At 31.3% G+C, this 23,529-nt stretch overlaps 1 protein-coding gene across 3 annotated transcripts; it reads left to right on the plus strand.

Annotated features, from left to right (window-relative positions):
- Positions 1-622: 622 nt before the first annotated feature.
- On the plus strand, positions 623-22,422 carry LOC134728293 (DNA repair protein complementing XP-C cells homolog). Of its 3 annotated transcripts, none has more exons than XM_063592863.1 (22): positions 623-725; positions 2,879-4,229; positions 4,774-4,858; positions 5,226-5,310; positions 7,006-7,218; positions 8,632-8,694; positions 9,077-9,157; positions 10,065-10,438; positions 10,629-10,756; positions 11,149-11,199; positions 11,663-11,755; positions 12,522-12,677; positions 13,587-13,644; positions 14,427-14,538; positions 15,829-15,873; positions 16,667-16,711; positions 17,706-17,795; positions 18,026-18,107; positions 18,279-18,372; positions 18,735-18,828; positions 20,730-20,831; positions 22,030-22,422. In XM_063592863.1, exons 2-22 carry the CDS (start codon positions 2,891-2,893, stop codon positions 22,168-22,170), a joined length of 3,531 nt encoding a protein of 1,176 aa, XP_063448933.1. In that variant the 5' UTR covers positions 623-725; positions 2,879-2,890; the 3' UTR covers positions 22,171-22,422. The 3 variants fall into 3 exon arrangements, with proteins under 3 accessions (XP_063448933.1, XP_063448923.1, XP_063448941.1); XM_063592853.1 differs by having other exon boundaries at positions 625-725; positions 2,859-4,229; XM_063592871.1 differs by having other exon boundaries at positions 659-675.
- Positions 22,423-23,529: the final 1,107 nt, after the last annotated feature.

Here is a 23,529-nt window from a genome sequence, read left to right on the forward strand (position 1 = left end):
GCTAATATACATGTATGTATATATTATAATAGTATTTTTGGTTATAACATTTATGTATCTGTTACATTGAAATAAGAAATGTTATTCATCTTCATTTTTTCCATTATTACAGAAAGCACAGTACCTTTCTACTCTTGGAATATTACAATGTCCTCAATAAATAATCAAAGTATGTGCACTTCAAAGTTAAATGCGTAAATTGTAAAATAAAAAAAAAAGCAAAATAGAGATCATGGGGAGTGGGGAGTGAAATGATGAAATGAGTACAAGAATGATAATGACATCCAGCTCCTTTTTCGGGAACACTATGATGTTTCTCGGTCTTCCAAATATTTGTCGCAAAAATATAATTGTTAAACAGCAAGATAGATGTAAAATCTTAAGTACAGTCTTTTGGGTATCCAATATCTATGCTAAAGCGACATGTTTAGGCCATTTGTGTGACAGGTGCACGAACACATTTGTACTCTTAATCTCTATGACAAAATTAAATATTCAAAACGATACACATAAGGGTTACCAATGCATGTTTGTTTACTGCAAATGAACATCATTGAAAAATAATAATTTAACTTGCATATTCTACCTTGCAATTCTCGTAAATCACCAGTTCAAAAAATTCTACTATTTGAGATTACCATGTAGAAAAATTATGTAAACACTCTCCATGTGCGGGTAAATTGTATAGCTCTAGAGGAAAAGATGAGAATCGAATACTATTGACGGTATTTGTAGTAAAATCAAATGCATGTAATCATTGTGCATATGTATATGTATTATCAGTAGATTATCAAATCGGTGCACGATGAAAACATTGTTAAAACATGAAAATCTGGGAAAAGGGAGATAATCATGTGGTTTCTATTTATCACAGATCAAGAAGATCAAGAAGTGTCATAAAATTAAATTAAGAATTTCTCTCTTTTGCAGGGCACTCTTTCCTATGTTCCTTCCCCAATCCTCAATCTTATGGCACAACTGTTCTCATTGGTGCATATGACGCCCTATGTGAATCTTCCTCCTGGACCCTTCCTCCTGGCATGTAATTTCCTCCATCATATTTAATTTGTTTTTGCTGTTACGATTTAGGTTGCTGATGTTATGGTAAGTCAAAACATCCTGTTTTTTGCAATAAAGTCTGAAAAAGTTGTTGTTTTTGCAGATGATGGTATAATATAAAATTCACTTGAGGTTACCTGGTTTCATAGATTAACATGATAAATGGTGGTATCAGGTCCGTTGGCGCCCAATACACTTTCGCACCCTACACGTTCGCACGTTCGCACTCTACACGTTTGCGCCCAATTTTAAATTCAAATTCCAGTAGAATAATTGGAAAATCATGATTGTTGTTTTAAATTGCTTTAACATGTTTAACTGAATGTATTTGGCTTGGTATGAGTAAAACATTGAAGATTTTAAATGAAAAAAATACAAAAGATAATTGTTTTAACAGCTTGGTCCCTTTGATCTGAAACAATGAAACAATAAAATTTAGCAATACACAATGATAATCAAAACATGATTAAAAAAAATTCAACACACCAAAAAAAACGTAGTCAGAAATTCACTTTATTCACTTAATTTTGAAACAAGTCAATGAAACAAAGTTATAGCAATACACTAACCAAAACATGATAAAGAGTGATTCATTCAAAATAAAACGTTGACAGAATATCACTTTATTTAGAAAGGATTATTTTTGTTATCAATGCACTATCCAGAACATGATAAAGATTTATTCAACACAAAAAAAATGCTGTCTCACTTTATTTTGAGACAATCACAACAAATATACTTATAAGAATACACTAGCCAAAACTTGATTACAAAGTTATTAAACACAAAACCGATTAAAATTGGGCGCGAACATGTAGGGTGCGAAAGTGAAAGGGGGCGAACATGAGTGGGTGCGAACGTTAATGGGGGCGAACGGACTTTGATTCATAAATGGCATACTATGCAGTTGCAAGTGCATGCCAATGCCTATAATCCTAATTATTATGAGGTCTTCAAAGGATTTTTTTTCTGTGACACCTTCCTTCAACTTCGCCTCGGTATTAAATAATGAGTCGCAGACAAAAAAGAAGTAGCCTTTCAAGACAAAGGAAGGTATCATAGAAAGAAATTTAAAATAGCTTTTTGCATGTTTCAAGAAGTCATAATTATTTGGCCTAGCAGATGCCAACTAATGCATTGTCAGAAATAAGCATTGTTGTCGTGGGTATTACAACATTGCTAATCATAAGCATAAAAGATTATTTTTAATTGCAAGTATTATACATCATGTACATGGTTACTTATTGGGTGTGAAAGTATTTGCAATATCAAACAAACATGTTGCAAATATTTTTGCACTCAAATCTACTTTAGGCATGCACAGTTACATTTCAAAGTCACTTTTTCACTAGTTTTCATGTAATATGCATATTTATTAGCTAAAAAGCGTCTTAAAAAATAAAGCATTTTTATTAACCAATATTTCAAATATTTTATTGTATTCATCCTTCATATTAAGGATCCTTCCTACAGGCCAGCAACCAGCCTATAGATTAAGGAACACATTCCAAAAACCTAGTCGCAGTGAAAAAATCTCTGTCCATTTGAAAGTTGTGTATAAGTGTTGAAAAATTAAATTTTGTTCTTACATGTCAGAAGCATGCAAAATTCAAACTGAAATATCTCAAAAAGCAAGTCATTCAGGTACATTTGTAGATTGTATCAGTATAATATATATATATATATATATATGTTTGGATGATGCTTATGGAAATTGTCATTGTGTCAAAATGCATGATTATTTTATAATTTCAATGATACATTTTACATTAAATTTTGTGTTTGGATTATTTTTTTAGGTATTAATATGTATAAGCAGAAATTGTAAAAGATGCCTAAAAGAAAAGAGATAAGAATTCAAGAAAATGGAGAGAAGAGATTAATTGCCGATGTAAAGTCTGAAATAAAAAAGAATCAACAAGAGAGTAACAAAGAAGCAGAAAAAGTTCCAGTGGTTACAAAAGCAAGAAGCAGAAGGAATGGAAATACCAGTATTGAAAAGCATGAAAAGCCAAAGGACATTGTAAAGGGGATAAAAAAAAATGATTCTGAAAATAATGAATCAGACACTATTCCTGTTATTAAAAAAGATAATTTAAAAAGTGATGAAAAAGGAAACCTGACTCAAAAAGACCACAGTAAAGATATGAAGAAAGAACAAATTGGAAGAAGAAAGAGAAAGAGTAGCACTCAGAATGCAGAAGACAATGAAAAGATTGATGGCAGCATTAAAGGGGATATTGTAGATTGTGATGTACAACTTGCAATTGATGGTTCTAAAGACAGCAAAAAAATGAAATTGGATCCATGGCCTAATACGAAATTAGATCCATGGCCTAAAAGGGACAATGAAACAAAATCTACAGTTTTGTCTAAAAAGTTAGAAGCATGGCCACAAGCTCAAAACAAAGGTAGAACTTATGAAAATCTTATTACTGATGGAAAGACAAAAGACAAAAATGCTTGTAAGGGTAAGAAAGAAAATAGTGCAGAGAAAAAGGAATCACAAAGTTCAGATATGATTAAGAAATTAAAGACAGACACAGGGAATAAGAGAAAGTCAAATACCAAAAAAGAAGATATTCTTCAGAATACAGTAATAGCAAAGAAACAGAAGAGACAAGCTACAAAATGTAACCAGAAACAGAAGGACAATCATCTCAATACTACAAATTTAAAGGAACATAATGATAATAATGGAAAGAAAATGGGAAAAAAAGCAGATGGTGCTTCTAAAAAGAAAGGAAAAAGTGAACTTGCTGACCCTAAACAAAGTAAAAACGAAGTTTTGGGCAAGAAGAGTGGAGAAAAGACAAAAAAGTCATCCAAAAAGAAAGTAATTAATACAAAATTAGATGATGTTGATATAATGTCAGATGACAGTTCAGACAATGAACAGGCACAGAAAAGTAGTAAAAAAATCAAGAGAAAGGTGAAAGATGTAGGTCATAATATTGAAAATGACACTTCTAATTGTCAACCATTGAAGTCCATGTCAGCTGTTCCAAAGAAAGTTGACATGAAAGATGTGACGTCAGTTTTGTTAATGATGGAAGGGAAGACAAAGAATGTTGATGATGCTGTACCCAGTACCTCAAGAATGCATGATGACAGTGATGAAAGTGAAGATTTGATAAATAGTGATGAATCAGACTGGGAAGAAGTCGCAGGTAGGTTATGATTTGCATCTTACATATTTGTCCAGAAAAGAGTTCAGGTTTTCCCGACCAACTTTAAACATTTTTATAAGGATTTCTGAAACAATCTCACCATCAAATCAGTTGTTATAACTACTTACAATTTACTTACCAATTTCCATTCTCTATTTTATTACTTATCTCATCAAAATATAATGAAGAGTGTTTCACCTCGCATAATAGCAATACATTCAATTTCATCTGTATGGCTATCCTATAAACCTGAGATACCAGTTCATGTATATATTTTTCTTTTAAATGTATACCATATCATTATAATGGATAAACACATTTGATGTTGGATTTCTTTTCCTGAAAATTAATTGAAGTAATTTTTTTCTTTTTACAATTTTCTTTTTCATTTAAAATTTATTTCTATTATGCCTATGTTATGGTCATGGGTAGCTGCTGACAGAGCTAGGGTTCCACAGCTAGATCATGGGTGACATCTGTGAATGTGATGGATCCTGTCACTTCCTTAAGATATTACCAATACATTGTTTATGTTGTTTTGTAGCACTCCATGAAAGTCCAAACAAGTCACAGATTCCATCTGGACCCATTGAAATTACTTTGGATGGACCACAAATTATGAAGAAAAGGTATTTATTTTTAACAAATTTTCATCAGATATTTCTGAATGTCTAAATCTACCTTTTTCATTTAGATTCAAAGTTTTAAACACTCCTTTGCAGATAGAGTTTTTGAGGGGTTTTTTTCTAAATTATTTTGTTTTACATTTTTGGCAATTATTTTGAAAGCAGTCAGATATGAGAGGAAGAAACTTTGAATTGAATAAAAATGATCCACAAGGAAAGATTTTTTTGGGGGTAAAAAGAGTCAAGGCAATAATTCCTCATATGTCAATTGTCCATTTGTACCATTGCTACTAATGTTCTTTCAATGAGCATATTTTGTTATCTCAATTTTTGAGGAACAATATTTAAAAAAGGCCATCTATATTTTTAGGAAGAAGAAAACCTTTGATGTAAAAGCTTACTTTCAGAGACTGTCAAACAGGTTCCAGAAAGAAGTGAGGGAAAATATTCATAAGGTATGTTATTATAAAAGTGATAATGGTTTGCATATTTTCAACAAGCTGAGTCAGATTTTGAAAAATGCTACAAATGCTGCTCACAAGGTCATCAAGGTTATATTCTATAGGAAAATAAATGTCATCCCATGACCAGCCAAAGACTTCTTCTGATTGTGAACAGTCTTTTTTATGCCCCACCTACGATAGTAGAGGGGCATTATGTTTTCTGGTCTGTGGCTCCGTTCGTTTGTTTTCGTTCGTTCGTTTGTCCGTCGCTTCGTTCGTCCGCAGGTTAAAATTTTTGGTCAAGGTAGTTTTTGATGAAGATGAAGTCCAATCAACTTGAAACTTAGTACACTTGTTGCTTATGATATGATATTTCTAATTTTAAAGCCAAATAAGACTTTTGACTGCAATTTCACTGTCAACCAAACATATAAAATGAAAGTGGGATTTTCAGGTTAAAGTTTTTGGTCAAGGTAGTTTTTGATGAAGCTGAAGTCCAATCAACTTAAAACTTAGTACACTTGATGCTTATGACATGACATTTCTAATTTTAAAGCCAAATTAGACTTTTGACCCCAATTTCATGGTCCATGGAAAATGAAAAATGATAGTGCCAGTGGGGCATCGGTGTACTTTGGACACATTCTTGTTGGTTCTAACTCATAAGTCATGTACTTAGTCATGTTAGTTAGTGCCATATTATGTTGGGCGTTTAAGCAGCAAATATAAATTATATAGTCTTATTAAGTATACTACACAAGAGAAACAGTGTGTATAATTAATTATGCAATGTTAAAATAAGATTTTCTTTTTTGTGTGTCCCTGTAGAGATCAAAGGGACATTTTAAGTTTTACCCTTGTTCATCTACATACATCCTGAAATTTTTTACTGGACACTAACTTTACTTTGCCTCAATCCAACTTTTTGAGATGCAGATCAAGTTTGAATTGGGTAGCATCATTTCTGCTGTTCTACAGTTATGTCCCTTTATAAACAGAAAAACTTATACATAATGCTTATAAACCAAATACAGATCAATGTCAAATTTGAGAGGAGTTTCATTATAAATGGAAAAAAATATAGAAATTGGTGTATACATGTATTCACAAGCAGGGGCATCTGTGTCCCATCCATTTATTCTTCTTTTATTTTTCTGAAATATCCCCTTATAATCATTTATATTAGTAACAGTATAGAGATTTCTTTGGTTGTGTATATCTTTCATCATATGTAAGTATTTAACTTAGTAGATATAGGAAGATGTGGTGTGGGTGCCAATGAGACAACTCTCCATCCAAATAACAATTTAAAAATTAAACCATTATAGGTTAAAGTACGGCCTTCAACACGGAGCCTTGGCTCACACCGAACAACAAGCTATAAAGGGCCCCAAAATTACTAGTGTAAAACCATTCAAACGGGAAAACCAACGGTCTAATCTATATAAACAAAACGAGAAACGAGAAACACGTATATATTACATAAACAAACGACAACTACTGTACATCAGATTCCTGACTTAGGACAGGTGCAAACATTTGCAGGGGGATTAAACGTTTTAATGGGCCCAAACCTTCTCCCTTTTTCTGAAACAATAGCATAACATCACAACATATAAAAACATACGCTTTATTAAAGTGGTTTAGTTTGAGTTTGAGATTTTATTCTAATTTGAAAGGCTAATGTCTTATTTTGTTTTATTGCAGGTTCATTTCATGTGTTTGTTATCTAGAGGGATGTATTTAAACAGACTTTGTGAAGATGACACCATTAAAGCCTTTGCCTTGTCCATCTTGCCTAACCAGTTTACTACAGTATCCAGGAAAACTTTTAACATCAATTTATTAGCCAGGATCTTGATATGGTATAAAGAAAAGTTCCCTCTCATGACAAAAAATACCATGAAGGATCTTTGTGTGGTGAGTATAAACTTCACTGGATACTGAGACAAATCACCATTAAAATCCAAGCTTGATGATTCAGAACTGTACTTTTAACACAACCCTAAAAACAGTTTGTGAAAGGTTTGATTTTTCCGTTCAAGAAAAAAAATGTGTGTATAAAAAGTGCTGAATTGATACAAGTTATTTATTAAGTGAAAACATACAGAGCTCAGGGTTAATATCAGAGTGGTTAGATTTTTCATTTTTGTCAAGCCTGCGACTTTAGTTGCAGAAAGCTCGACATAGGGATAGTGATCCAGCGGCGGCGGTGTTAGCTCACTTCTTAAAAGCTTTATATTTTAGTAGGTGGAAGACCTGGATGCTTCATACTTTGTATATAGATGCCTCATGTTACGAAGTTTCCGTCAGTCACATGGCCAATGTCCTTGACCTCATTTTCATGGTTCACTGACTACTTGAAAAAAAAAGTCAAGATTTTTTGTAATGTTTTATTCTCTCTTATTAGTAGTACAAGTAATAGGATAACTATATTTGGTATGTCCAAGGTCATCATGCCCGTCAGACAGTTTTCACTTGACCTCAACCTCATTTCATGGATCAGTGAACAAGGTTAAGTTTTGGTGGTCAAGTCCATAACTCAGATACTATAAGCAAAAGGTCATGTATATTTGGTGTATGGAAGGACTGTAAGGTGTACATGTCCAACTGGCAGGTGTCATCTGACCTTGACCTCATTTTCATGGTTCAATGGTTATAGTTAAGTTTTTGTGTTTTGGATTGTTTTTCTTATACTGTATGCAATAGGTCTACTATATTTGGTGTATGGAATGATTGTAAGGTGTACATATCTAGCTGGCAGGTGTCATCTGACTTTGACCTCATTGTCAAGGTTTAATAGTCAAAGTGAAGTTTTTGAGTTTTGGTCTTTTTTTCTAATTCTATATGCAAAAGGTCAACTATATTTGTTGTATGGAAATATTTTATGATGTAATTGTCAGTTGCGCATGTTTTATTTGACCATTCCCTCCTTTTCACGGTTCATTGCTCATGTTGCTCAGTGTTAAGTTTTTGTGTTTTGGTCTGTTTTTCTTAATCTATAAACAATAGGTCAACTATATTTGTTGTATGGAAGAATTGTTAGCTCTGCATGTCTGCCTGGCATTGTCCATCTGACCTTGACCTTATTTTTATCTGGTTCATTGGTCAATGTTTAGTTTTCTTGGATAATGTTAAGTTTATGTGACAGTTGTAATAAAGCTTTATATTTAGGACTATCTACAAAATATCAATGATTAGTAAAGAAGGCGAGACATTTCAGTGTGTGCACTTTTGTTTAAATTTATTATAAATATGAAAGCAAATTGTGTTTTTGCATTTGACATATATAGAATTGTTATCTACTGAGCAGGAAAATGTTACTATTTATAGAAAGAAAGATTAGAAGAAAGCTTCAGATTTTCAACAGTGATGTCCTATCTAGAAAGAGCATTGGTGAGTAAAAAGCAGGTTAAGCATTGTATGTATATCTAGAGAGAAGTGAGAAAAATTTCCCTCAATTTTATGAGTCATAATAGAAAAAGTTTAATTTGTAGAATATACTAGTAGACAAAATATTTTCAAATGATATGAATAAAGCATAAAAGTAATACTAAAGTAAAATTTAGAATAAATAAGAAAATATATGGGCCAGAATAAACTCATATTTTGTTCTATCTACAATATCTAGAAATGTAGATACATGTACCAAAGATTAAAGAATCCCCAGTTATAAACAAAGTGAAAATATTTTGTTGTTGCCTGCACGTTAAGTCAATCTAATGGTTTGAAGTTATCAACATTTGAATTACCTGTTTGTATGATTTATATTTTTCAGGTATTAATTATACTGCTGAGGAATTTAGGGTTAATAACCAGACTTGTGATGTCTATACAACCAATGCCATTAAAACCTAAGGTAAGTAGATATAAGAAGATGTGGTATGAGTGCTAATGAGACAACTCTCAATCCAAGTCTAATTTTTAAAAGTAAACCATTGTAAGGCAAATTACAGTTTTAAACAGAGGCTTAGCTCACAATGAACAGCAAGCTATAAAGGTCATAAAAAATGACTAGTGTAAAACCAATCAAATGGGAAAACCAATATTATAGATTATATGAAAAACGTCGAGAAACGAGAGAAACACTTATGAACTACATATACAAATGACAACAACTAAACATAATTTTCCTGACTGAGGACAGGTGCAAACAAACGCAGCAGGTTTAAACCTTTAAATAGGTACCAACCTTTACCCTTACCTGAAACAATAGTGTAACATCACAACATAGACCTTGATATTAACTGTGTAATTGTATGCACTGCTTATGATAAGAGGAGGCCAATTTGTTTTTCCTATCTATGGATGACTGTCCAACTGTATTAGGTTGAGGTTGTTTCAATGAAGCTGTGGTCAGATCAACTTGTAACTTAGTACAAATGTTTAATAGTATTTGAACATTTTCAAATGTCAGTTAAAATAAGGAATTTAACTGAGCATTGTATAGTGTCTAGTGGACATGTATTATTCTTATTCTTAGATTTAAATTTAAAATGTAGAAATATCACTGATTCATGATTTTTTTTCAAATCCAATTTCTTATAATGCACATTTCAAATGAGGGAATTCAAAGACCATTTATAAAAGATATTTTGAGTAGATAATTAAAAAAATGGCTGAGATATTGATCATTTTCAGTGCTCAGATTTCATAAGAATTCTTTTTCAATTTCTGTATTTAGAATATTATACTATTAATTAAGAGTAAGAAAATATTTTCCTATTTTTAATTCAATTTGGTTTATTTTCAATAATTTTTTTCAGGATACATCCAAAAAGTCAGGAAAAGAAAGTAACTCAAGAACTAAAAAGGTTTCTGAAAAAAATTCTCAAAATTCCAAGACAGTACATAACAAGTCTGCAAAGGTTCTCTCAGGGAAATCCAGCAAAGGAGGTCAAAAGAAACAAAGTAGTCAAAGTGATTCTACAGAATCGGAATATTTTAAAAAGAAAGACAAAAAGCCTAGGTCGAGAGGATCAAAGGTCAAACCTCAAAGTTACAAAGGTTGTGAAAGTCATGATGAAGATTCAAGCAGTGAGAGTGAATTAGATAAGCCTAGAAGAAGTAAAAGTGGTAAACAAAAGAAAGCTGTGAAGGGAAAAGCGAAAAAAGAAAAGTCTGATGAATGTAAACCAGGGTAGATTTTTGTTATATTGTTTCTAAATGGTTATAGGGCATGATTGAAAAAAGCATTTTAAACAAATATACTGCTAAAAGAGATTTTACAAACTTATCCTTTATGACACGCAAACATTTTATCTCTATGCTTAGAATAATAATCTTGTACAATACCTAATTTTGGTACAGTATGAACTCTTTCATTTCAGTTCTGATGATGATTTTGAAGAAGACAGTTTTACAGCTAGGAGTCCTGTTAATTTATTAAAGAAATTCGTGGAAAAAAACAAAAACAGAAAAATTCTATCATCAGACTCTGACATTGAAGAAAACACAGGCAAGTATTCATTATTATTTTCTGGTTATATTTTGTATATATGTAGTATAGTAAATTTGAGAGAAATTACTTATTGGTTACATGTGAGTGCATTTCATGACCTGTACTTGACACAGATAATCATATTTTTTTTGTATCCTGTGTCACCAGCTCTCTAAGTTTGTTTTTTTGCATTATGAGAAGTAACAGGTCACATCTGACATAACTGCTTTGGTTGAATTAATGCTGTTTGTACTTGTCAGTAACCCTATCAGATATTTTGATATTTTAAAGTAACGACTGATTTTTAAAGGAAAAAAATGAGTATAGACTTGGGAGAAAGGTCTTGAAACGTAATGTACTGATAATTAGTATTTTAGTGACAAAGTAATGAGATAAGATATTTATTGTAGGGTGTGACATATGGACAGAGGTGTTCCTAGAATCAGAGGATAAGTGGCTATGTAAGTTATGTATTAAAAGAATAGAAAGTTGAATTGTTAAACAGAATTTCATATTGAGTCAAGGTAGATAGGTTTTAAAATTTGTATACAAATAAAAAATGGCAACACGAAGAAAAGACAAATAAGTTGATATATTCCTTCACCATACTGCAACAAAAACTGAACAACATGAACCCCACTAAATAATATGTGTTAACTCTTATGCTCCAGTAGGGTCATCAATACCTGCTCCTGATTTTATTGATTGACATTGATTGATTTAAACTTTCCAGAGATAAAAATATAAATGAGCGTACTTTTTCTAGTATCCCCCCCCCCCCCAGAATATTCTCATCCGACCAAATTGCATGAAAGTAATTATTGGAATATTCACTATGGGTTTGGTCCTACATGTCCTATGTTAGGTAAAACTTGTCTAATTAATGTTTTATTTTACATAATTTATTTTTTGTTATTACTTTAGGTATTGACTGTATGAATTGTCGGGTGAACAAGCCACATGTAATAGAAAGCCAGGTTACCAAACCTCTTCACTATGTCCTGTCATTTGATAATGGTATGTAAAAGATTATTTTCATAACTTTATATAGCAGGATATACTGTTCACATAATTTTTTCATCTTCACCATGTATTTTTGCAGTTTTAATACAAATTATGATTACTATTTTTGTTATGATATACTGTGGATTCATTTATTTTCGTGGGTATCAGCTTTTGTAGATTGAGGAAATGCAGCTTGTTCGTGCGTATTTGATTTCGTGGCTTTGCATAATCGCTGCATACAAAGACTACAAAAAAGTGTATTTTGTTGAACATTTAAATTTGTGGTTCACCTGTACCCATGAAAACCACGTAAATTGGTATGCGACGAATGATAATGAATCCACAGTACACATATTAAAAATCATGTCACGAGTACCACTCTCTCAAGTTGATAAAATCATAACGTCTTGTTAATGCAAATGACTCATTTTAATGATTTTTTTATTTTATGATTTCTTGAATTATCCATCCACCAATTTCTCAATTACGTTCCTTGTGCAGTTACAAATTCAATCATCAAAATCAACAAAACTTTGATTTCAAGAGTTTATAAATGTAAGTAAACCACATTTAATGTTCAGAATTACTGAATGCAATGTTATTATTTGTAACTCTTTGCTTAGTCTTGATTTGAACATTTGCATTTTGAACAGCTGATGTGCAATTGTTTTCATTTTCTAATGCTAATGTGTCAAATTTCCCTATAACAAGTCAATTATCTTCAGGGTAAGAAAACATAAACCCTTCAGTATATTTACTCAGTTTTTCTTAATAATAGATGGATTTATTAAAGACCTAACACCAAAGTATGCCTCCAAATGGTTGACGGAGACTAGGAAATTACGAATTAAAGATGAGTGGTTACAGGAAACCTTAGCTCCATACAAAAGTCCAGACATAGATGTCATTGCTAAAGAAGATAATGATATTCAAGGTACACAAATGTTAAGATTAAATTTAACAAACTAAAAGGGGAAAAGATTACTGTAAACCAACTTATTTTCGCGGATACTTTATTTTGCGTTTTACCCTTTCTTGACCACTTCGCGGCTATTTAATTTCAAGAATATCTGATTTACTCGATGAAGTTTGTTAAGGAAAGATCAAAGATTGACATTTTCGCGATAATTTCTTTTCGCATTATTTTTCTACTCGCGAAAATAAATCGCTCGCGAAAATAAGTTGGTTTACAGTAATTGGGAGTTAACCTTATGTTAAACTTAAGAAAAGAAAGAAATGTGGTAAGATTGCCAATGAGACATCAATACAAATTGACCAGATAACAAAGATATGAAGGTTTACGATTCTTTGTCTGTATTATATAGCCTTTTTGCCTTTTATCAAATGTTATTCGAAAATTAATTTAATTTTATGCATTGATGATACAGCATTCTAAAGACACAAAATTAATTTTAAAAAAAAGTTATCTAGTTCAGTTATTTAGTTAACCCTGAATAGTTATATTGACTTGGCATTTAAATCATACGGATTAGTCTTGGAGTAACCCTTATTTACTAAAATGTAAATTGTTCAAATAATGCACTATTTATTTATAAAGTTAATAAAACTGGTTTTTTTAGAGATCAACAAATCAAGGCATTGTGAAATTTGATATCATCGTTTTATGTGAACATGGTATAATGTGTGATGAGAAAAGCAGTAGTGGTATACATGTAGTTGATATATAAATTATAGAAAAAAATACTATTCATTATGCCTAGAGCTTAAAGTTATGAAAATTTTGTCATACTGCCAAACTTCATTTTATAACTATTTTCAGCTCAAAGATTATCTTATGATTTTTTCCGGTCATGTAAATATAATTTAATGATTATGTTTTCAGCAAGACTTGTGTCTCAACCAGTCCCTAAAAGTGTGTCAGAATTGAAGAGTCATCCATTGTAAGTGCATTGTTCTTCTTTTTTATACCCATGTATTATACAAAATGTTTTACTTGTGACATCTTTTTGTTCTACATATTGTATAAAATTGACAATGGAAATGGGGAATGTGTCAAAGAGACAACAACCTGACCATAGAACAGATAACAACCGAAGGCCACCAATAGGTCTTAAATGTAGCGAGAAACTCCTGTACCCAGAGGCGTCCTTCAGCTGGCTCCTACACAAATATTTATATACTAGTTCAGTGATAATGGACATCATACTAAACTTCAAATTATACACAATAAACTAAAATTCAAAATCATACAAGACTAACAAAGGCCAGAGGCTCCTAACTTGGGACGGGCACAAAAAAGCGAATATAGTTTGTCATACCCTAAAACATTATTGGTTGAAACTTCATAGAGGATTCACAACGCTTGTTATAATATTATAAAGTCACAAATTATTGTGATGTTTTTATTATCTGAAGTGGTTAAAATGGCAATAATTTAAACCTTGCATTTTGAAAATTTTTATATAATTTAAACAGGATTTTTATTATAATATTATAATATATTACAAATTAATTTGCATTTTTGTCTAAAATGACAAAATCACAATGATAAATGCATGCAAGAATTTCTGAATTTACAGTTAGTGATTTGTTTTACTAATTAAGTGGAAGTTTTATGTGCCTTTAGCTGTGAACATGGTTAGAAGATTGGTTGTGCTTTTATTTTTAACATCTGTTGCAAGTTTTGGCCACACTATCATGACTATTGTAATTTATTTTCCAGATATGTTTTGAAAAGACATCTTCTAAAATTTGAAGCAATATATCCCAATTCAGCCATACCTGTTGGTTACATTAAGAATGAACCTATTTATGCCAGAGAATGTCTCCATGTTGTAAGTAGTTTATATATTTAGGTCACTGGTGATTTTTTTACCACATAGTCATCTTTTACTTATGTACATGTATTATCCAAAGTGGTCAAAAATGGTACAAAATGTTTATCGGTACATGTAAAAGCTGATGCCTAAGTCGGTCAGACTATCTGTCTATGTCTCGGTCATTTCCAGAGGGCAAACTCAAATACTTCATAAATATTGCAACCATACTTGGCAATATGGTCACATTAAATGAGGGTAGTAAAGGGTTATTTTCAAGCAACGTTTTCTGCCTTTTTATTTCATGTATTTTCGTGTTTCGTGTTTGTCTCTTTTTGCATGCTTCATTTTTCTCCTTATTTATTTTCCATGTTTTGTGTCGGTGCTCTCAATCTCATGTCCCGCATTTGATTAAAAAGTCAGTGTGTTATAATGCCTTCTGAAACTTGGGTAATCTAATAGAATTTGATGTATATTGTTACCATTCTACTTTTGCAAATGGTATGGTATTAATAAAGTCCATCAAATTACTATAAATGATATTTTTTGTTAGATAAGATGCAAGTAGCAGACTCTAAAAGGTTACCAAAAGGTCTTCATGTCCATAAATAATGGCTACATAATCTCCAAGTCCGGCTAAGTAATGACTTCTGGTACTTTTTTCCTTTATATTTACGTTTTATTCCTCATGCTTTGTTTTACCTGATTTTCATTTTTCGTGCAACACTTTTGGGATATTTATTTCACGTGTTTCCGTGTTCAGTTCCCCCATTACAACCCTCCTAAATGAGAGCTAAAGATCAATTTTATTTTGAGACCAATATGTTTAAATTCAAGGTAAAATTACAACAAACAGATCGGAATTGATGCAGAAAAGTGGTTTTCAGATGCTAAATCAAAAACCATGTGTAGGACTGTACCTTACTTGAATATTTGGTCTTGTATTGTGAAGGAAAATGCTATGTGATTTGGAGGTCAATGCTTTTAAGATCAAGGTCAAATTAACATCACAGACCTTTTTTTTAAGACAGAAGGGGGGATTGATAATGGTCTTTACTTAGATCCAACATGTGTAAAAACAATTGAGTCATCAAAATTGTGCCACATAATAATTCATTATTAGGTTTTGCAATGTTTTGCTTACATGCAGGGCCAAATATAACAGAAGATAAGGTTCATGAAAAAGTGCAAACATACATGTGACAGGGGTCTTGGTAAATATACATTTCACACAAAAAAATCACTACTATAGTAAAAGCATCACTTCACAACTGATATGTGATTATCAGTGTTGTATTTCTTTTACAGCTACATTCTAGAGAGAACTGGTTAAAGGAAGGGAGAGCAGTCAGAGTATGTATTAATAATATTATTCCTTCCAAAGTACATGAAATAAATCTTTTATTATTCTAATTAAAATGTTTTATATTATTTGAAGAAATAAAATAGGTGGTACATAAAAACATATTTAACAGTCCTATCACACATAATATACATGTGATCCTGGCATAACTGAATTCCTTTTGGACTGAACATATTTTGTCAAGTTAACAATTACAAAGAGGGTGATAAAATGGGGTTCTGAACGCAGAAACATGTGAAATAAAAATTGCGAAAATAAACCCTCTACTTATAATATTCACAGTTTGTCTAGATACAAAATAATTATTGAAATAAGAAGATGTGGTATGAATGCCAATGAGACATCTCTCTAACAGAGACCAAACGATGTAGAAAGTTAGCAACTATGGGTCACTGTATGGCTTTCAACAATGAGAAAATCCCATACAGCTTAGCAAGCTATAAAATGACCCTAAAGGACAAATGAAAATTATTTAAACAAGAAAGCTAACAGCCAGATTTATGTAATAAACAATAAACACAAAAACAAATATGATAGAGAGCAACAAATGACATTCACTGATTATCAGGCTCCTGCAATTACTTCAATTAAGACAGGTGATAAATAGAAGAAAGACATATTCTTGTCAAGGTTGCAAAGGTATAAATAGCCCATATTGTAATGTTTTACTGTACCCTTCAATCCTGTGTTTTGTTGTGAATTGTTATACAAACGAAGATCACTAGTGCTTTATACACATTTTTTTTATTAACAACAAGATAATGAGTTATTATTTCCTAATAGGTTGGTGAAGAAGCCTACAAAATGGTTAAATCAAGAGTACGCTGGGTGAGTTTTCAAAACAAAATGTTGATGGTGAACTTGTGTCTGATATTGCAAAGACAGTAGTTACAGATCATATATCAGGAAAATAATGGTTGAACTATATGAAAAAAAAATTAAAATGTGTTTCCTGTCCAATCATTCTATTCTTGTAAAATGATTTAATAACAAATTATTGCAACGATTTTATTTAAATGGGACCAAAGAATGCTCAATCATACATTTTTTTTTCATCTTAAAGGTTAGTAGGATTGAGTATCACTTTCTAGAAATTCCATCCTTTGCTTTATCATTTAATTGTCATTTATTGTTGAGCCTTTGAATTTTGTTGAAAAAGAAAGACATAGAGATCCTACATGCCGTTGTCGGCAGCTGCGTCCACAAATATTCACTATGTGGTTAAATTGTTAAAAATGTAAATAACTTTCTTAAACTATCCTGGATTTCTACCAAACTTGGACAGAATCTTGTTTATGATCATAAGATAGTATCCAGATATAAATTTTGTACCAGTTTATCCATATTTTAACGATAAATGTACTTAGTTTTTATTCCAGTTTGCATTACATACAATCTTCAGTTAAAGTTTTTAAAACATTTATTAGATTCATAAACTATCCTGGAATTTTACCAAACTTGGACAGAAGCTTTTTTACAATCAAACGATAGTATCAAAGAGGAATACTTTATTGATTGTTTTTCTCATGAGACACTGAGTTCCGTGGAACTCTTATAAATTTTGCTTATATAGAATACAAGAAAAGCTATGTTCACTATTGTTGAATATCATATTTTTCAATGTAAATGTAAAATATTTTCAAAAAAATTCAGGCTTTATTATTGGTTTTTGTGTACTGTGTCGGTCAAGTTGAAAAAAAACCTTACTGATTCTGTTTCAATTTAATCAGAATGTTTTTGCTTCAAAGATATAATTATTTGAGAATGAATTGGTGGTATGATATGTAAAACTGTTTCAATTCAACAGTTTATTGTTTTACAGAAAAATAAGAAAGAAAATCCTGATGCATTAGACCTGGAGATATTTGGTCGCTGGCAGACAGAGGTGTATATACCTCCACCAGCCATTGATGTATGTATATAATAGCAACCTGATGTTTTGATATTTTTCTATTGCTTGAAGAGCATGGTAAAGGGGGGTTGTATGCATTGGGAAAAAAAGTAACAAGACATAATTTCATGTGAATGTTAAATTGCAATAAGGTAACGTCTTCCCAAATTCAAAATATCAAAATTAAATCTGTGAGTTGTGTTCCATGATCAGAATATTCTACAAGATTGAACATGTTTTATATATTTCAGGGAAAAGTACCAAGAAATGGATATGGAAACATAGAGATATTTATGCCATCTATGATACCTGCTGGAACAGTTCATCTTAAATGTAAGTTGTTTAAAAAAAAATTAATATAAATGTTTTATTCTTTGATGTTATGTTTTATTCAGCCATGTTACATTGTATATCTGATATAAGTTTGTATTCAAATTTGCGAAGAGGATCAACATATATATTTTGTCTCAATTTAAAATAAGAATGATAATTATATGTTTTCAGTGCCTGGTCTAAATAAAGTTGCTAAGAAGTTAGACATAGATTGTGTAGCTGCCATGACTGGATGGGACACACACTGTGGATACTCACATCCTGTGTAAGTTCATTGTAGAGTATAAAAGTGATCAAAGTGGCTTCACTTATAGTATACAAATAGCTTAAAACAAGTGAAAATCTTCTTACATCTATGAGGTTTAAATTCTTTGACTTCTTTAGAATTCCCTGTAAAATGAAATGTGCTTGGTTTTTTTATTTGCCTGTGGTGTTGAATTTTGTCCATCTTTCACTGATTTTTTCCCTGCTGCTTAATATTTTCTAATCTTTTGTAAGGTAAGATTTATATTTGTTATAAAATGCACCGTAATATCTTGGGGCTTAGTTTAGGGTTCATAGGATATCCTATTGCAAGTTGTCTGAAAAAAATTTAGTGAATTTGAAAGATGATTTACTTCTTTATAGATTGGATGGTTTTGTTGTATGTGAGGAATATAAAGACATACTGTTAGCAGCCTGGGATGAAGACCAGGAAATACAGAAACAAAAAGATATTGAGGTAATCTAGTACATTTAATAACTTTATTAGGATAAAGTTTATAACTTTTTTATTGTAATTGGTTTTCAGGATTCATATAATGTCTGTGTGTGATGTGTGTTTTTATACGACCGCAAATTTTGAAAAAAATTTCGTCGTATATTGCTATCACGTTGGCGTCGTCGTCGTCGTTGTAGATTCTTAATTTTTGGTCCCGTTTTCAAATTGGTCTACATTAAGGTCCAAAGGGTCCAAAATTAAACTTAGTTTGATTTTAACAAAAATTGAAACCTTGGGGTTCTTTGATATGCTGAATCTAAAAATGTACTTAGATTTTTGATTATTGGCCCAGTTTTCAAGTTGGCCCAAATCGAGGTCCAAAATTAAACATTGTTTGATTTCATCAAAAATTGAATAATTGGGGTTCTTTGATATGCCAAATCTAACTGTGTATGTAGATTCTTAATTTTTGGTCCAGTTTTAAAATTGGTCTAAATTAAAGTGCAAAGGGTCCAAAATTAAACTAAGTTTGATTTTAACAAAAATCAAATTCTTGGGCCTCTTTGATATGCTGAATCTAAACATGTACTTAGATTTTTGATTATGGGCCCAGTTTTCAAGTTGGTCCAAATCAGGATCTAAAATTATTATATTAAGTATTGTGCAATAGCAAGTCTTTTCAATTGCACAGTATTGTGCAATGGCAAGAAATATCTTATTTCACAATATTGTGAAATAGCAAATTTTTTTTTAATTAAGAGTTATCTTTCTTTGTCCAGTAAAGTAAGCAAGAAATATCTGCAAGAATTTTTTTTAATTGGAGTTATCTTTCTTTGTCCAGAATCAACTTAAATCTTCGTTATATACAATATACAATGTATATTCACTTTTTACTACCAACTGATAAATTTAAATAATCTTTACCATTCAGTGATAACAAGCAGTTTTTTTTACATCTTAATATTTTATGATGTATTTAAATGAGTAGTAATTGTTGCAAACTCCATTAGAATATCTTAATTGAAATTAGTTTTGGAATAAGGGAAAGGGGGATGTGATTAAAAAATTGGGTTCAATTTTTCTCATTTGAAATTTCATAAATAAAAAGAAAATTTCTTCAAACATTTTTTTGAGAGGATTAATATTCAACAGCATAGTGAATTGCTCTAAGAGAAAACAAAAATTTTAAGTTCATTTGAATACATTCATTCTGTGTCAGAAACCTATGCTGTGTCAACTATTTAATCACAATCCAAATTTAGAGCGGACTCCAGCTTGAATGTTGTGTCCATACTTGCCCCAACTGTTCAGGGTTCAACCTCTGCGGTCGTATAAAGCTACGCCCTGCGGAGCATCTGGTTCAAATTTTTACTAGTAATTACATTTAATTTGTTATTAAGTTTAATACTTTTGATATCAGAAGTTATTTTTCACTAAAAATTGTTAAAAGGTCATGCTTTGTGTTAGCAAAAGCTTATTCTGTCCACTGTCCAGTATAGAATAAGTCTACATTGACTTTAATTTGTTATTAAGTTTAATACTTTTGATATCAGAAGTTATTTTTCACTAAAAATTGTTAAAAGGTCATGCTTTGTGTTGGCAAAAGCTTATTCTGTCCACTGTCCAGTATAGAATAAGTCTACAATTGACAAAGGGAAGTAATTTGTTAAAAAAAGTGTGTAATATAAAAAGAATCAAATCAGAATTAAATTGGCAAACAGACTTTTGCAATTTTGATCAACTTAACAGTTGAGTACTGGTGCATGGAATTTCTCTGGATTATGAGAAAATTAATTTACTTGTTTTTAAGTTGGTAAATTAGATGAATTTCATTGAAAGTAAGTTAATAGATTAAATTAATTAACTTGTTAGAAAATTATTCAATACATCTTTTTGTTTATCACTTGCTTTTTTCTTTACAGAAAAGAGAAAAAAGGGTAACACAAAACTGGCGGTTACTGACAAAGGGATTGCTAATCAAGGAAAAATTAAAAAGAAAGTATCTTTTACAGCCTAACTTACATGTAAGTTCAAACTGAACATCTTTTTATGACTACTAAAACAGGCTGTATACATATATCAGTATATATTTTAACGCTCTTTTTATGCCCCACCTACGATAGTAGAGGGGCATTATGTTTTCTGGTCTGTGCCTCCGTTCGTTCGTCCCTCTTCAGGTTAAAGTTTTTGGTCGAGGTAGTTTTTGATGAAGTTGAAGTCCAATCAATATGAAACTTAGTACACATGTTCCCTATGATATGATCTTTCTAATTTTAATGTCAAATTAAAGTATTAACCCCAATTTCATAGTCCACTGAACAAAGAAAAAGATAGTGTGAAGCTCAGGTTAGAGTTTTTGGTCAAGGTAGTTTTTGATGAAGTTGAAGTCCAATAAACTTGAAACTTAGTACACATGTTAACTATGATATGATCTTTCTAATTTTAATGCCAAATTAAAGTATTTACCCCAATTTCATGGTCCAGTGAACATGTAAAATGATAGTGTGAGTGGGGCATCCGTGTACTATGGACACATTCTTTTTTTAATCTCAGGTGACCATTTAAAGACACATACCTTGTATATTTGACTGTCCATCTGAGACAAACTGTTTAAAGATTAGAAATTAAGTCTTTTGTAAAGTTCAACCTTTTGATTTTGGTACATGTACTGTAACATTCCTGAGTATTTTCAATGCTTGTTAACTTTGATTGAGTGAAATAAATAGTAAGAGCCCTGTTGTGTAATTGTTAGATGGCCTATTGTAATTATTCTGTCTGTGTGTCTGCTGTCCTTTAAACCTTGTTTGTAAGTCATACTTTAAGTCAGGATTGCCTCAATCGATTTCAAAATTTTAATGCAGTCTTCAATGAGTCTTTGGCTGTAATTAATAGAAAATTTGATGTTATAATAAAATATTGACCAATAAAGAAAGGAAAGAATCACACTTTAATTGCAAACAAAATAATCAACCAGTTGGGAAAAGTAAGACTAGAAAAAAAGTTGGAGAAAAAACTATACATTTTAAAATGTTGTTATCATAAACCTTTAGGAAACCAAAAATTATTGTTACTAACTTTTCAAGACAGTAAAGAAAGACAAAGATCTATTGGTTTCACTCTTAAGAAAAAAACTAAATTCTTCAAATCCTTCATAAACTTGAGCACAATAGTTTACATTATAATGCATTAACATTCATTCAAAAGGTTTGGTTTTATTTCAAGGAGGTAGAAACTAAAGAAAAGACAAAAACAGAGAGCAAACCAGCAGAGAAGGCAGACGATGTAGAGAAAGCCTGGCCAATGAACAAAGAAGGCAGTAAATCTCTTAGTACAGCAAAACATTTTAAAACTGAAACTTTATAAACATTCTACAGTCTACCTGTACTTAAACATTTCATAATTTTAAAAGGGGAACATGCTTGTATGGAAGTTGTATAGAAGAACCACAATTTAGTTGTCATTTTCATGTAATTAGTATAATGATGAGATCTGTCGAGACATGTAAATGTATGATATACCTCATTGTGTTCAGGTAATATTTCAATTATGGCTGTAGGATATGAGTCTTACATGTATCAACTATATATAATCATTAAATTCTTATTATAAAACTGATTCTGCTTATGTTCTTGTTTTTTTCAAAATCTGAATGTTTTTATTGCTTTCCAAGAGCGGAGTGTAAATATGGATGAAACTATGGTGTAGTCAAACATGCTATAAAATTCACCTCTGTTATGCAAAAACCTGTGGTGTCCAGTTAACCCTTTCATCACCTACTGTAGTATTAACTATTGCATTCTAATTGCTTTTTAACTCACCTGACCTGACCTGATTTTTTATCAGGTCAAGATCTATCTGTCTTGAAATTTTCAGATGAATCGAACAACCCTTTGCTAGGTTGCTGCCCTGAATTTGTAATTTTAATAAGGAAATTTTGTCGTTTTAGCTCACCTTGCCCAAAGGGACAAGTGAGCTATTCTCATCACTTGGCGTCCGTTGTTTGCTTGTACAAAAATCTTCTCCTCTGAAACTACTGGGCCAAATTAAACCAAACTTGGCCACAATCACCATTGGGCAATCTAGTTTAAAAAATGTGTCCAGTTTCCCCGCCAACCAACCAAGATGGCCGCCATGGCTAAAAATATAACGTAGGGGTAAAATGCAATTTTTGGCTTATAACTCAAAAACCAAAGCATTTAGAGAAAATCTGACATGGGGGTATAATTGTTTATCAGGTCAAGATCTATCTGCCTTGAAATTTTCAGATGCATTGGACAACTGGTTGTTGGGTTGCTGCCCCCCAATTGGTAATTTTTAAAGATTTCTTTTTGGTTTTTGGTTATTATCTTGAATACTATTATAGATGAAGATAAACTGTAAGCAGCAATAATGTTCAGCAAAGTAAGATCTACAAATGAGTCAACATGACCAAAATGGTCAGTTGACCCCTTAAGAAGTTATTGCCTTTTATAGTTAATTTTTAACAATTTTCATTAGTTTGGTAATTTTTTGTAAATGTTTACAAAATAGTTTCCTCTGTTACTTTATACTAATGGGCAAAATACATTACAGATAGATATAATTGTAAGTAGGTAAGTAGCAAGAATATTAAGTAAAATAAGAACTTAAAACAAATCACATCACCAAAACCCAATTTTGTCATGAATTTATCTGTGTCCATTGTTTATTATGCACATAGACCAAGGTGAGCGACACAGGCTC

The sequence above is a fragment of the Mytilus trossulus genome, chromosome 1, assembly GCF_036588685.1.
Source record: "Mytilus trossulus isolate FHL-02 chromosome 1, PNRI_Mtr1.1.1.hap1, whole genome shotgun sequence".
In the NCBI taxonomy this organism is placed as follows: domain Eukaryota; kingdom Metazoa; phylum Mollusca; class Bivalvia; order Mytilida; family Mytilidae; genus Mytilus; species Mytilus trossulus.